This window comes from Ambystoma mexicanum, chromosome 6p (genome assembly GCF_040938575.1).
Source record: "Ambystoma mexicanum isolate Mex_15411 chromosome 6p, UKY_AmexF1_1, whole genome shotgun sequence".
NCBI lineage: Eukaryota > Metazoa > Chordata > Amphibia > Caudata > Ambystomatidae > Ambystoma > Ambystoma mexicanum.
Window position 1 is genome coordinate 1,460,743,848 of NC_090935.1, and position 16,735 is coordinate 1,460,760,582.

At 45.8% G+C, this 16,735-nt stretch overlaps 1 protein-coding gene across 1 annotated transcript in view; it reads right to left on the minus strand.

Annotated features, from left to right (window-relative positions):
• The window catches only part of LOC138510849 (vitellogenin receptor Yl-like), a 909,900-nt gene that overhangs the window by 355,529 nt on the left and 537,636 nt on the right, over positions 1-16,735 (minus strand). Inside the window, exons 11-13 of the mRNA XM_069626522.1 lie at positions 7,286-7,514; positions 6,921-7,046; positions 3,529-3,753 (exon numbers count right to left, since the gene is read on the minus strand). Of these exons, the coding sequence (XP_069482623.1) occupies positions 3,529-3,753; positions 6,921-7,046; positions 7,286-7,514 (580 nt within the window). The remainder of the gene's footprint in view (positions 1-3,528; positions 3,754-6,920; positions 7,047-7,285; positions 7,515-16,735) is intronic.

Here is a 16,735-nt window from a genome sequence, read left to right on the forward strand (position 1 = left end):
AGCTGCGCCGACCCATGAAGAGGAATAGTACCCCGGTGGTAAAATCAGGTAAGTCTATGGGGGGTAACTAATATTCCTCTGTGTATTCCCTTGGCTCACCTTGCTATTCTTGTCTTCTCCTTAGGTGCCGGAGTGCGGCAGGAACATGCAGGAGGATGCAGTGGAATGTGAAGATGCTGCGAGTGCCGGTGAGTTCAGCGCGGCGCTGCAGCAGGCGAGACAATGCGCATAAATAGCTTCTTTCTTCCAGCTTCAAGACGCGATGGATCGGGAATTCAGGTAAGGATCAAAGGTATTGCTCTTGCTCTAACCTTTTCTCCTCCTTTCTCCCTTTTTCTAGGAGCTCCAAACTCGAGGCAGGCGTGGCAGAAGACTGGATGTAGACTTGCAGGCACGGTGAGCGTTACGCTGCTGGATGCAGAATAACGCGAAGCGTGTGCTGCTCTTCTGGCGTGGTTTAAATAGCCTCCAAAGTAGTCCCAGGTAAGTATTCCTCCCCAGCCCCACCCGAGTAAAAAAAATAGTCCCCAAGTAAAGTAGTCCCTTCCATGCCTCTTTTGGCTTGGAGCTCTTGCAGCATGGTCTGCATCAGGTAAGTTTTAATCTATGAGCCTGGCACCTATGGCGCCAGGACTGACTCCATATGAGCCTGGCGCCATAGGCGCCAGGACTGGACCCAAATGGCCCCTAGCAGGGGTTTTTGCGCTTGCTTGGGATAACTTGATGCCTGCTTCCGGGGTTGCTGGACTTGGTCTGGGTCCCCGGGAGTAGGCATCATGACAGTACCAACCTCTTTAAAATCTATTAACAGGATACTCATCAACTTACTTTGGGGTCATAAGGAAAAGAGAAGGATTGCCTATAATAAACTGAAATACTCACGATTATGGTGGCGTTGGGTTTCCTAACCATCAATCATAGGGCCTTTGTTCTAAAGCTTGCCAAGGACTGGTGTATTCCTGATGAGATCCTAAATCCTCCTGCTTGGTTGATGCCTGAAAAATCTCTAGTGTTGCCATATGACATCAAAAAGATATATAACATTTGACTGTTCCAAAATGGGCTTTTTCGAAAATGATATGCATCACTAATTCATATTTAAGAGATTTGTTTAATTAAAATAAACGTGCAAAGGCCTTTTCTCTTTTTATTTGGTATAATAAAAATATAACTATAAATAGGCCTATCTTTCGAAAAACCTTGATTGGTAAAAGTGTTAAAGTTGATCCAAATAATCATTGGAGGTGATATACTTACAATAGAATTTAAAATAAAATTTTAATTTCCAAGATTTTCCCTCCATCAATATCTCAATGTAATTAATGCTGGTCTTGATGCTAGATGTAGAAATGATTTTAATGAATTGGTAGCCGAACCTACTAGACTACGTTTCATGGCAACTCTTTATACCGTCAAAGCCTCTTGTCGTTACAAAATATTAAAAGGAGAAAGATCCCCTAATACGAAGTTGACATCTGAACTACAATGTGAAGACTACTGCGCTATACATTTTCATGAACTGTGGTCTACGATTTGGACTAATATCAAGTACATATCCGTTTCTGCAAACCTAACCCAAACGTTGAACTTCAGTCGGAGCCTTTTTATTACACCCAAAAAACACTTTATATCCAAGAAATCTAAATGATATAAGCTGGTCTCGTCTGTCAGCCACTGGATTCTTTAGTCATGTTTTTTGATCATTTGCTTTTTAGAATCAAGTTTGGAGCTTTCGACAATACATTTTTAAAATGTCAACCCCTCTGAGTTGAAATATCATCATATTGGGATGTATAAGCATTTAGTGCTGGAAAAATGTAAAACATTTTTGACCTATTCATACTACTTGCTATCTAACTTAATTACATCTAATTTGAAAAATCTTTCCAAGATCTGTATCAAAGGTTGGTGGATCATATGTGATGTTCATGGACTTGAGAAACGTAATGCCAACTCAAGCACCCTCTTAAACATAAGAAATGGCAATACTTTAAGTGATACATCCTTAATCTAGTTATATAATACATATGCAACATTGTTAATCAATGTGAATTTGTTTATTATAGCTTCACTTCATGAAAATTGTTTTTCTTTCCTGCACCATGAATATCAATTGACTTATTCTTTCACCATTTAATAGTGATTATCACTCTGAATTATATTTTCTAGCCACAGTATTTGCCTTTTGTCATTGAGATTTTTGATCTGTTATTTGTGCTTTGAATAAAATAAAATCTTATAAACCAGGCACGCGCGATTCGCTCAAGCGTCAGCCTTAGTCCACCTCCCCCCAGCCCCTTGCTCCCCCAGCTGCAAGGCGAAGGTTCCAATCAATACAGGCAACCTGCCAATATTGAAAAGCTAACAGATCGCAGCACACGCTTGGCGTAATGGGGCAAAACGAATAGCAGGCCCATGACAAAGTCACTTGAAATTAGCTCATAGTGCACTGTCACGCTTGCGCAAGCCTACTGAATTGTCTACCCAGCAGGATATTCATCTTTGATAAGGGTGGAATACAAGGTCAGATCAGGTTTGGGTGTGCCACAGAAACAAAGATGTCGGGGCTAGGATCAAAGTTACACAGAATAATCGCACTGCGAAGTCCACATATTGTGGCACCCATCATTCATACTGAAATGACCTTTGAGGACTTTGCCCATAACACTACAGTGGTTTGAGTGATTGCATGAAATAGCAGCAAGATGTTTAGGTGGACAAGCAGCCTTTTCAGAATTACTGCATGCTGACACATGACTTCTCTGTAAACCAAGCATTACCCTTCTATAGGGTGACTACATTTTCAAGACAAAAAAACAGGTCGTCAACATTAAAGGACTAACCCACTCCCACCTCCTCCCCAACACTTAACATGATCTTTGCGCTGCCCCTCCCCTATCCTACAGTATCTGAATAAAAAGGTTGCAGTTTGGACTTTTGATAAAAGCATGCAAATAATAAGCACAATTAAGTAATACTGGAGGTTGTACTTTAATGTACTATGTATGCACTGGATGGTTATTGGTATTTAGTGTGACAAGTTGAGCATCTCGACTAACACCAAGTAAAAAAAAAAAAGCAAGTAAACAAGCAGTTGCTGCGTTTGACATTACAGGTCTTGCTATTTACGTGTTACACAGCCCGTCTGTGGCACAAGAAGTTAGTGCATATAACTGCTACTTGGAGGGTTTGGGGCTCAAGCCCATCCTTGGATGACAAAACTAAAGTTTAGTTTAGAATTGTAGGCGATTATAGAACTGTCATCCTTCCTTTCTCCGAAACCAGGATGGGGTTTTAAATAAAACTCAATTCTGACAGTCCTTGCAAAACCTGAACATCTCGTCATTCTACCTAAAGAGCAGTGAAGGCAAGTTGGCAATAGAAAGGGCATTTAGTGCATTTGTGAAAGGAATCCAGATAAGGAAATGCAAAAGAAATGTGATAAATGAAAAGAAATCTCAGTTACAAAGTAATCAAGTTTCTTTGAACAAGTGCGACCAGTGCCGGCATATGATTTGCAAAAGTTACCTGCACCACCAGTAGGTAAGACTTGAACACTTCCCAGCATGCCCGATGATCGCATTAGCTGGCCATTTGCATCCGTCCAATAGACCAGATTTCTCTTCCAATCTACTTCCATTAGTATAAGGTCTTTTGACAATTCCTGAACCAAATGTGTCTTTGCATCATCTCTCCTGAATCCAATTTCAAGCAGATTAATTTTCTTACCACTTGCATACAAGATCTTCAGGTCTGGAAGAGAAAAACAGTATTGTTGGGCATATTTAACTTGAAAGATTACATTCTGACTCAGAATGCACCATTATTTATGTGGTCACTGGCCATCACATTCTCAACAGTCACAAAAATAGTAATTTTCCCTCAAAATGCAAGGTTTCACAAATCTTCCTGATTTACAGCCTATTGACAAAGATTTGATGCAAGGCAAACATGATGCACAGCTTCAGATATTAACACCCATCTAAAACAATGAATTGGAATGAGTCAGTGGGTACTGCGCACCAAGTTTCAACACAATCAGGTGAAACTCAGAAAATGTTTGAATGCAAGTTCTATTTTGAATTTTAGCTTCCCTGAAAATGTTTGCCATTGTATAAATATTTCACAAATTATAAGCCAAATCAAGCTATTGTATATCCCGGTACTCTGCTTAGGTGCCGAACGTGTTAATCAGAATTTAATTTGATATAAGCTTTTTAGAGGGAAGTTGGGGTTTTCTAAATGAGAAACTAAACCTAGGCTAGCCATGTTAATTCCAACCAGCTAAGATTCACATCTTCTGCAGGAACGATCCAATTGCCATGGAAAAACCATTCTCAGCTGACCCTTCAGATAAGGGGCAACTGTCAAATAACCACAAGAGATTCAAATCTTCAAAGTTCTCGGAATTGATGTTATCAAACCATCTAGCACAAATTGTAATCAGTTTGTAATCCTAGGTGCTGCCTAGCAGATTAACAAAATTGACAAGGAGGCAGCACTGTGGCAGGGAATAAAAGGGAACAACAAATGGAAGGAGATTGACTGTTCTTTCCCTGTATCCCTCTTTCTCCTCCATGTGCAGCCATAAAGGAGCGGGTCAGGAGGTAAGAGGGGGCTGCAGAGAATGATCACAATCCTGTTCTGATCCTTAAAGCCTCATCTCCCATCGATGCCGAGGAGGAAGCGCGAGTTAGGATACAAGGAGCTACCATGCCTCACCCATTCACACAATGCAAGTAGCAGAACAGGAGTGAAGAAAGAACTTGTCATCTCAGGGAAGTGAGGGCCGTCGGGTGAGAAAGCCCAGAATGTTGGGTATCCATCTGAGCACAAAGGAGAGCACAGCAGTCATCATAAATGCTAACTATATCCATTCCATTTAGGAGATACTAGTCTGTGTTTTAACTTTATATTCTAGGACTTGAATTCATGAATTTCTGCGTTAACAGATCTACAAGTGCCAGAATGCAAAGTTAAAACCATGCCTGGACTAGGGAAAACATGTTGGCATGTATGCAAGAGAGCATAGTTAAGGATAGAATGACAACAGGAGATGAAGCATGGGCATAAGTATCGGCTACACACAAGGGTTGTCCAACTCCAGCCCTCGAGGGCAGTAAACAGGTTAGATTTTTAGGATATCCCTCATTAATATTCACAGGATGAATTTGCATACAAAAATGATAAATATACGCACATTTCTGTCAGAACAATTGACTGATATCATGAAAACCAGTCAGGTTTGGGGCAATCAAGGCCTGGAAATGGACACCCCAGAGTTAGACCTTGGACTTGAGGGTTAGGTATATAAAAAGGGAATGGGAGGGATTGTGACAACTGGCATAGGGGAACAATACCACCAAAGAGTAAGATAAATTGCCAAACCAATGGGCACTATTGTGTTTGGCTACAGTTGGAGACTATTAACACCACCCCTCCCACGTGTATGTGCATTATAAGCACAATCCTCTAAAACCTAAAAAAAAGAAAGGAAAAAAAACGAGTTTCAGGTGAGACATCGATAAGAAAGATGGAAGATTGCCAATATGTGCATCTAGCATGAACTAGCACACCCAGGTAGTCACAAACCCTCTGAAGCAATAATATGGACCTCTGAAGCAAGAACATGTTCAATTATGTCTGCATGTGCACAGGATTTGTATGTATGCCAAGGTGCATCAAATCCATCCACCTCAACATAGCATCACTAAGTGCACCTTACCAAACCTTGGGGTTGTGCAAGGAGCCAGGCAGGCTGCTCGATGTAGATGCTGCAACTCTGAGAAGGCAGAAGCGGTCCCACCAAAGGAGGATGTCTGGAGGGGATTGACAAGCTAGGACTACAGAGGAGACTTGAGAATTGGCGGGAGCGTTTCAAGGAGGTTCGAGAGAGACAGGACATCAGGAGAAGAGAGTGGCAGGCTGGAAGGACATAGGATATCAGCTGGAGAAGGGATACTCAGGCTATCAAGGAAGAGTTGGTACCATCAGGACAGAGATTGGGGCAGTTGGTGGGTAGGGGTCATCAGGAGCAAGGAGGTTGGAGCATAGACCCACTATAATCTAGGGAGGACAGAGGACTTTTCCCTTTCATACAATTTGCTGCAGAGAGACTAACAGTTAAGTTATTGTCTAGTTCCCTCTCCACCCTAAATGAATGTATATATTATTCCGGCCCAAGAAGGTTAAATTCTGAGCGCCCACAAGCCCATTAACGCAACTGAAATCAAGTAGACTATTTTCCCATTACACCTTTCAGTAGAGTTATTCCCTGCACCTATCTGAAAGACAATATTGCCTCTGAGCAAAAAAATACTGAGTTACACACAGCAATGTGTGTTCTATCTGCAGCAAACTGACTGTAGATCTACATCATCAATAAGTTATACAGAGCCCTTTGCATCTCGCACATCACCATTCCCCGATGAACAAACACTGACCTCTACACAACAGCCACACATCAGCAAATTCCCTCCAACAACAAATGCAAAATAGGGCTAAAATGAACTTCCTGCACAGCACTCAGGAATGCATAAAGTCAAACCTGTGAACAGATACATGACCCACTTCTACCCATGCACCATTACCTTCCTCAATACCTCTAAGTCAAAGGAAAGCTCAACATTAAATACTGTGATAAAGAACCTTGAGAGCCAGTAAAACATTAAAAAATTATGTTTCTAATTTTGTGCTAATTGAATTAGACCTGTGGCAGAGCAGGAGGAATAAAAGGGCCACAACCAGAAAGGAGGGGCTGTTCAGTAAGAAAGAGCTTTACTATGATCAATAATTCAGAACCATATGTGGACGAAGACTATGCATACACTAATTTTATTAGCAATAATGCTAAACGCAAGAAAGCTCTTGCACACAAACGGAAACTGATGTTAACGAATGAGAAACAGTTTACAACTTACTTTCACATTTTCCAGATGGTAAGAGAAGAGTACCATCTGGACAGGCACACCTGTAGCCTCTGGCATGAACTGATGACAGAAGGCAGATATGGCTACACACTCCAGGAGCACATGGGGAGGCATCACCTAAACCAAGAAACAAATTGAGTAGTCTGATGTGAAATCCTTCTACAAGCACAAAGGTTTAGAAGTACAAATGCAAACCTGAATAATGGAACTTCTAGTGTACATCGTGATTGCTACAAGAATCCCAGAAATGAAAGATCAAATTAAAGTATTGAGGACACAAATATCTTTAGCTCTTGCTTTGCATTAAAATATTAATCTGCTCATGCATTGTAATGCAACTGCATATCCCGACTTACTTTGAGGTTGCTGGAGCTCATGGAGCACAGTGAATGCAGAGATGGCAGAACTGTTGAGCAGCACTTCCCTGTCCTCCAGATCACTGCAGGAAGCAATTACCAGTTGGATATCATCAGCCCAAAACATCCATCCTTCGAACACAGCCAGCCCGAAAGGGTCTTGGGCTTTCTTCAACACGTCAGGGAATGAGTGTCTTCCGCTGCCATCAATATTTATGGTCTCTATGGACTAAATTGTTAAACAACCGTTTAATCAAACGATTCATCAATGCAGCTGGCTATATATTTGTTAATTTTTTTAAATGTATTTGCATTTATAGAGTGTTACGCCAAAGCTCTTAACACAAGTACAATGATACAAATCAATACAAATGTTGGTTGATTTAGGAGGAAAGACTAGAGCAGAGTATGGAGTAGGTGGAAAGAGGGAGGAAGACATGCGTTCAATGGAGAGGTGCCAGCAGAGAAAATGAAGCAAAAGGATGAGGAACAGTGAGAAGAAACACTGAGCATAAAGAACAAGTAGTGGTATAAAAAAGATTACAGATGGGAGGAGCCAGATTATGAAGAGGTTGAAAGACACAGCAAAGAAAGTTAGAGAAAGCAGGAGGGAAGAGAGCCAACAAAGTGAGGCTAAAGCTGGAGAATAAGGTTTAAGATAAGAGACGTATAGATGAGTTAAACAGAGCGAGTGGACTGTGTAGCAGGTAGACCAAAAAGGAAATTTGAATAGAAAAGGAAAGACAATTAAGGAATCATACAAGTAACTTAGTAGCATGAAACTAAAGAAAATGCCTAGCATTGCAAATATTGACGAGGTGAAATCACCAAGACTAGGAGAGTGCAGAGATTTGAGAGGAAATAGTAAGGGAGGAATCAATATGAGCCTAGATTGAGAGCAGACAAAAATATGCAAAACATTGGGGATAAAGGAGAATGGAAATAGGAGAGAGTAACAACCTTTTTTGGTTTCCCCACTCCCAAACCTTTTTCTTGCTAGCTTGGTGCCTTGAGGCAGTTCTTCCACTCTTGCAACATCGGTGTTGTTGGGCCAAGTTAATCTTGTGTTAATTTCCCCTTTTCTTTTACAGTGCATCCCTCCCTTTACTTTTATTTCTGAAGGTATTGATGCTATATTTTGTTGTCTTATTTCCTAGATGTGCTTTACCGCTATTTGAATGTTATACATTTCTATACTGTTTGAAAGGCAATTGATTGCTCTGTTGCTGAAGTATACTTATTGGAACTTTAAGGTATTGAAAGTGAGGCAACAAAGTGAGGCAGTCTACAACGGCTCAGCGACTTGGTGTTCAGAACTGCTTTTTTCCTCGAGTGTGTTCACTGTAGCTCTGCCTCCTACTATTCCTCCCATTCACTGTAAATTACGTGTGCTCTGTGATTTGGACTGCGTCGTGAGGCAGTCTACAGTCTGCACTCCACCCACTCGGAAAAGTGAGACTAGATTGATCCCCGAAGAGCACCTTGGCTCTTCAATCCGTGAGTATTTACAGTCAAGAAGGAAGTAATTCCACTGTCGGTGAATCTGCAGCTTTGAATTGTACATGTGTAAGCTTTTATGTGCCTGTGTACACGACAAATGCAGATGAAAACAGTTAAGGGTGCCTTACTGGCGACTATGGGGTAAATTCCTTGGAGCCGATTGGCATCCCAAGACCCGACAAAGAGTAGCATATCCAGCAGTGGCCTAGTGGAGTGCAGCAGTATGTGTGCATTAAAATCCTTGGAATTGAAGCTGGTAGGGCATGGCATCCCATACAGGGCTAAAAAGCCAAAATAGAGCCCTATTGCAGAGTAACCAGGCACAAATGAGGAGATTGTAGAAAGTGGCTGGCCCAAAGGAGGATCCAAAGTGAACTGTATTGTTCACAAAGACAAGATTGTGGCTGTTCCGATGCACAATTTGGGTGATGACAGAACTATGGATGGGCTGGACTGGTAGGGTGTACAGCAGGTGCCCATGCCCAGCAAAGGAAGAACCCCCAAAACCAATTTAAACTGCTGACCCAACCTCAAACATTCTGCACACCCCACAGAAAAATGCAGACTCCTTCCAAAGAGCTGGATCTAGTACAGAAATAAAGGTTGATTATTCAAATTTGGGCAATTGCTATCATTGATCACTCACAAATGAATGAGTTTGCAGATTAAGTATTAACTTCATTCTTCAGAGATTTGTGCAGCAGACCTGCAACGCTCCAGCAACAGCGTCCCTTACTGAATTAACTCATTTGATTGAAAATAGTCCAATTGCTGACAGCGGGTCAGGAGAATCTGGGATAAGAAACTTCATAGAAAAGCTTCCTTGCATCATACTCTCCGAGAAGATGAGCGAATAAGACTCACCTCTCAGGTGTGCGCAAAGAGTAAGAATGTGCTGAAGTGGGGGACAGAGTATTTTAAATCAGATATACTGAGGGAACAACTTATCCTCAGAAGCATGTGGGAAACCAATCATGTTTAACCAACACTTGATGAAAATATCCCAGTTTGCCTGAATAGGAAGAATGTTATATTGATCTTCTCTGAAATTGAGCTCGAGAGCCCTGTCTTCTATTGAAAGGGTAGAATTTCCAGACTGTAAACATGGACGGGTGTGTTCTACACTTTGGCTCATGAATTGGTTCTTTTAGAAAATCAGAAACTGAAACAACTTGGCTTTAGCATCGACCACTGGGAAGATAAGGTAGAGCAAGGGGGGCGTGGTCGACGTGCATGGCGTGAAGACGGGAACCGCCAGCGCTCCTGCCCACGATCCTGCTACGGGCTGCTTAACTCCGGCAAACAACAACAAATCGCAATAAACGCTGCAGCAGCTGGAAGGGGAACCATTTTCCGACACCCGACGCTGCCTCCGGGAATAAACGGACCCGCACAGTGCGGAAATGAAGTGTGCGAAGGGAAGCCCCCTACGGTTCACAAGATGGCGGCGCCCGTAACGGACTAGCGGTCTGCGGCGGATTAAAGCACATAATCGAGGCAACCCGCCAAAAAGACACGAGAAGGCGGAGGCGAACATAAATCCGCACCCTGTACTCAACGAACCCCTCGAGTGGCGCATGGGCGAGTAACTGTGCCCCGGACACCAGCGACGAACAGCCAACTGGTGACTACGCGGATCCCTCTCCTCGAGCTACGCGTTGTAGCTGGGACACAGCCGCAGAGGGAGCCTCGGTAACAGAGAGGGGGGGGGGAAGCCCGCATTGTGCCTCACCGGAGGGGAAGATGGATACGGCCTGTGCCGCACAGGAGCACAGACAACACGCAAGCAGTCGACCCACAGATCAGGAGGCCGAAAGACTGCAGGCTGCTCCGGACGCGGCAGGATAGAGGCACAACATCAGCTGCCCCAAAGCAGGCCGCGTCGAGACGTTGGGGACCTGCATACCCCTATTGGAGGCCGAGACCTGGGCACAGCTTCAAAACAGTAACACATACCAGCCTCCCAGATAACACGGCAGAGGGCCGGCACAGACGACCGATTTACTGGGCCCAAGCCGCCATCCAGACTGGCGTAAGAGACTACCGGGCCACAGGGAGCACTGCATCGGGACGGCCCAAGGGCAGGAAAAGGCACCCTACACACCCACCAGCCAGAAGCAGAGGGGAAGCAGCGCCACGGAAGGTAGGGCGCAGTGATAACTGGATACCCATGTGGTGCCACGGGCCCTGAAGGGGAGGAGGCACACCGACCACAGTGCCCCAGACCCACTGCAGCCAGGGCCGCCACCACGACTGCTCAGCCACATAAGCAGAAGGGGCCGCCGACGGCCCAAAACACCACCGGGGCAGGAAAACAAGGCTGCAAGGAGGGGCCACACCACCGTAGGTGCCAACGAGGGAAGCCACTGAACCTACAACCTGAGAACGGGTGAGTGATCCCAAAGCGAAGTGGAGAACCAAACACCCAAAGACAGGGGATGTCACCACCCAAGGGCAAACTGAAAGCCGCAACGATGGATTCCTTCACAACAGTCAGGCCCAAGCAGCAGCAAGACGCAGGGGCAACAGCAGAACAAACGACTCAAGAAGGAGATCCCACGAATATGCAAGTACTACAAGCTATAGCGGCACTACGCACATCTCTTGAAACTAAAATAGATGAAGTGAAATCGGACATACAGCTAATCAGACAAGATGCCCACAATCTCACTGAAAGAGTGACCACGGTGGAGACTACCCTGCAGGACAACGTAAAAAGCACGACGGAACTCAAAACCAGGGTCCAGGACCTTGAACTAAAAGTGGCAAGGCTAGAGGCAAGGTCGCAATAACATCCGAATCCTTGGGGTCCCGGAGGGAATGGAGGGCCCGGACCCAACGGAATTCATAGAGACGATGTTACAGCAGGAAATCGGGGCCAGCAACCTGTCCCAAGGATTCTCTATAGAGCGAGCCCACATGTCCCTACAAAAAAGACCTCCGCCGGGCTCACACCCACGCCCAATGATTGCCAAAGTCCTAAACTTCAGAGACAGAGAGACTATACTAAGATTCTCTAGAGAAGGAGGGGAAATTAGGAGACAAGATGCCAAAATAGTGGTGTACCCGGACTACACCCCCACTGTACAACGCACGAGAAATTCCTTTATCCCGGTGAAGGCAAGACTACGTGAACTCAACTTCAAGTATATGCTGATGTACCCATCGCGCCTCAAAGTGATAAACAAAGGTAAAGCGGTCTTCCTGGACACCCCGGAGGCGGCAAACATGTGGCTCGAACACAACAACCTTGCAGATGGTAAGGAAGGAATGGCAAGAGGAACCACAGGACATTGAACGCCCGAAGAACCGGGCGGGAAAGGCTGATGTCAGCACAACAGGTTGATAAACAAACCAAAGCACGGCATGACAAACTACAGCATCAAAAAAGCGATAATGGGCAGGAGCACACCAACCTACACGACAAGACGTCAACGCACCCCCTTAAGACACGTGTAGGCATACCGCCGACACAACACCCGCACCGGAAGGCCTGGAAAGGCCCAGAAGGCTCGGGAGCCCCTGAGCGCTGCAAGTTGGAAGCAACTGCTGGGGGCAGTTCAAAGTTGCACTGTTTACTGTTCTCATTCACCAGAATGAACGTTACTACTGTTGGTAAGTCTCCAAAGGGAAAGAAAAGAGGGGGAGGAGGGGCCGACCGAGGGGAAAGGGAAACCAGTGCCTCGGCCCACACAGGAAAGGGACCTTCGACAGCAGGCCCACAACCACGGGCATTTAAGAGAGAAGCAGAATTACCACCATACCCACCTTAAACCACCATGACCACTACGGCAATTAAAATACTGACATGGAACGTGAGAGGCCTGGGGACATATCTCCGCAGAAACAGAATTAAGACCTATCTGCACAGGAAGGTGGTGATGATAGCACTCTTACAGGAGACCCACTGCTCCGCGGACTCAATGGCCAAATTTCAAACACACTGGGGAGGGCAGGGATTCGGTACTGCTTATTCCAGATATGCTAGGGGAGTATACACTTGGATACACCCACAGCTCCCCTTCCGCTTGACCAAATCAGAAATAGACCCGGAAGGTAGATTCGTAATGCTATGGGGACACAGCAGACGGAAGTATGCATCCTGAACTCCTATTTTCCTAATAGCAATATACCGGCCCACTTGAACTCGTTATACCCCAAAATTGCACAACACAGATGGTCTGTTCATCTGGGGGGGCGACCTCAATTGCATATGCGACCCGAACCTAGACAGATCCATTCCCCTCCCGAAAGGTCCGTCAGCAGCAACAACAGCTCTGACTGCAATGATAGATAGACTGGACCTGGCAGACATATGGCGAGAAATGCACCCAGCCGTAAGAGGATATTCATACTATTCATCCCCGCACAACCTATACACGAGGTTAGATCACATCCTCATTGGCAGGGAACACTTACCTTAGGTGGAAGGAGCGCAGTACCTAGGAAGGACCATCTCTGATCACTCCCCTCTCTTAGTAACATGGAACCACAATGGTCCCAGACCCCCAATTCCCATGTGGAAAATGCCGGCAGAGGCTCTTAAAGACCCTGCCTTTAGAGAAGAACTGCAAGAATCCATAGATAGCTACATAGAAATCAACGTGGGAAGCGTGGAACACAGTAGCACGGTATGGGATCTCCTAAAAACGGTGATAAGGGGGGAGACCATTGCAAAGGCCGGCGGAATCCGGAAATCGCTCAGGAAGGACTTAGACCAGCTGGAAAGGGAGATCGGAGAACTGGAAGCGGCCCCCATAGACACCCGGGAAAGGGAATCAGAACTTCGAAGGCTAAGGGGGGGAGAATGAAACAGCATGGCGCAGACTAGAAAAGTTTGACCACACGGTCAAAACGAACAGAACACATATAGAAGCGGACAGACCGGGCAGGCTGCTGGCCTGGCTATGCCGCAGGGAACACCCCAGACACCCCACCACATCGTTGCGAGACGAAGCAGGGAACATACACCACACACAGCAGGGCATCAATGAAGTCTTCAAAGAATACTATGCACGCCTATACTCACAGGCGGAAGAGGTCCCCCAAGAACTGATCATGGACACGCTGGACGAGATTGGGCTCCATAAAATGCCTACTGAACAGGCCATGGCACTAAATACAGAAATCACACGAGGACATAACCGAAGCAATTAGGTCCCTAGCCACGTGTAAGGCACCTGGCACTGATGGGTTGCCCTCAGAATTTTATAAAGCCTATGAATCCTCCCTCGCACCTCTGCTACATAAAGTTTACCAAGAGGCATATGAGAGGGGGATATTACCGGAAAGCATGAGGGAAACACTTGTGGTCCCAATCCTGAAGCCAAACAAACCGGCAGACCTGTGCGACTCATACCGCCCACTGGCAATGCTAAATTATGATGTGAAAATTTTAACCACCATACTGGCCAACCGCCTGTCTAAAATAATAGGCGACATAATACATCCTGATCAGAACGGCTTCATACCAGGGTGCAACAAGTCAATGAACCTGCGCAGGCTGCAACACATTATAGCGCAAACTAGTGAAGATGAGAGTCCCAGTGCATTACTATCCCTCGATGCCATAAAAGCTTTCGACTCCATTTACTGGGAGTGGCTTGTGGCGGTGCTCAAGGAATTTGGCTTCGGACCAGGATTTATCAGATGGGTTGAGATACTATACGGTATGCTGGGGAAAAAATTCATCAACTTGCCGGTAAGGGCAAGACCAAACAATTAGTGATATTTCTGTGGACCGTGGTCCTGTCCTCTTGGACACAGGGTGTGAAGCTGGTCTGGTGCGGGGATGAAAGTGAGGGCAACCAGCACAAATATGCAAAAGTGCGAGAGGGGAATTCAATCTCGCATTTTTAAATCTAGGCAGCTGGCAATCAAAACTGCGAAGATTGAGGCATTGGAATAGTCATGTAACTTTATTTTAACACTAATGACTAGAGAGTTCCTTGCAAAAAGGGTGGTTGTCCAAGGGGGTGATTACCAAAGTACCGAATAATCGCTAAAAAATTGCACTGTCCCACTTGGTGTGGGATGGGAAAACCAATACTGTTTGGGTTTTCTCTCAATTTTATGCAGTAACCCCTATTGGTCTTGGGGGTATCATAAAATGTTGTGGTGGAGCCACAACAGGTAAGGTCGACCGGTTTCGATGGTTCATGACTGATTACCGACCATCTTCTTCAGGACAAGATCAATCTTCATGTTCTATTGAATAGTGTCTGTCCTCTTACTAGGGCAGCGATGACAGGCTGCAAAGTGGATCCTGGGAGGGGAGACACAAGAAACATAATTGCAGAGAGGGAATGAATTGGCCTCTAACTGCAATGTTGCAACAATAGTACATCCAGAGTGCAGCTAAAGAACCTGTTACAATGCAAGTAAATGCTAACACAAACAAGGTGCTCGCCAATTCAGAGCAAAGAGCCAATCTACTGGTGGCTAAAAACATAGACAAATCAACCCCGTGGGGGAAGGAGGGAAAGGTGACAGGATCTGTGCACGTGAGGAAAGGGAAAGGGGGGAGGGGAAAAGGGAGGAAAGGGAACGAAAAATGGGGTGTGCGAGGAAAGGGGCCTACCTGGAGGGGATAGCTGTGCTATCCAGGAGGTCAGTTGAGAGCCGAAAATGAGCTCTCTCCAATGGCGTACCTACGGAGAAGGCGAGACTGATAAGGGACTGGATGTGCCGAGGGGAACGCTGAAAGGAGCGCGAGGAAATTCGCCTACCTGAGGAAAAACGGGGCGAGCACTAAAGAGCTGCAGCCTGCTCGGTCCCAAGGCTGTAAGTGTGCTGTGCGGCTACAGCGGTAAAGGCCAGCTACATCTGACGGTGCATGGAGGCGTGGCACCGTGCGTGAGGGGCGCGTAAGCCAATCGGCTTTAGCCACGTCACGGGTGTTTACAAGGATAAGTGGCCTATCACAGGCGCAACCCGGGCAGGGATCTGGATCGCGGGCGGCCAATCTAAACACGTTATGGAAGGTGTAAGTCTGCTGACGGGCTGGGACAGGAGCGGCCATGTAAAGAGTAAAAAGTAAAAAAGGCTGGGGGAGAGCCGGGCAAGGCGTGGCCCGTGAGGTGACGTGGGCGCGCGCGGCCTGCTGCCGTGCTGGGAAAGGAGTGGCCATGTACCGAGTTGAAACGCTGGGGAGGAGCCGGGTGGGCGTGGCCCATACGAAGACGTGGGCACGCGCGGAACCAGTCAATGGTCGGTGGGTGTATGTCAACAGGACCGGGCTCGTGACGGGGCGGGCAGGAGGAGGAGGAGGAGGGACAGAGCTTACGTATTGGCCCACAGGGGGGCGGGCTGTGAGGAGGGTGCCTGGATCATGAGTAGAGAGTGCGGAGGGTGACCAATGGAAAGATGCTGAAGCGGTTAAAGCCTGCAGCAAGGAAAGAATGGAAACAGTAGAAGTGATGCCAAGAAATAGACATTAAACAATAAAGAAACTATAAAAAAACCATAAAAGGTCTGGCTTCTGTCTTGTTCCATGGTGAAATGCAAGTGGATATTGCGTGTATTGAGCCATTCATGGAAAGCCGAGAGCTCCTCATTAGAGCCTCTGAAGATGATAAAAATATCATCTATATAGCGTCGCCAGATGAGCAGTTTGTCACGAAAAGGATTGTTTGGCGCATATATATGCTGGATCTCGAAGGAGTTGACATAGAGATTGGCCAAGCTCGGTGCGAAGGTCGCACCCATCGCAGTGCCCGAGATCTGTTGATAGAATTGGTCATTGAACATAAAGTAGTTCTTCGTGAGGGCTATTTCAGCCAAGGAGGATATGAAGGTGGAAGGTACCTCGTGGAGGTCGATGCCTGAATCAAGGAGATCTTTGAGCATGGTTAGAGTTTCTTGTTGTGGGATTTTGGTGTACAAAGATTTGATGTCAATGGTGACTAGCCAATCAAGTTCTGGGTTGAATTGTACAGAGTCAAGAAGGAT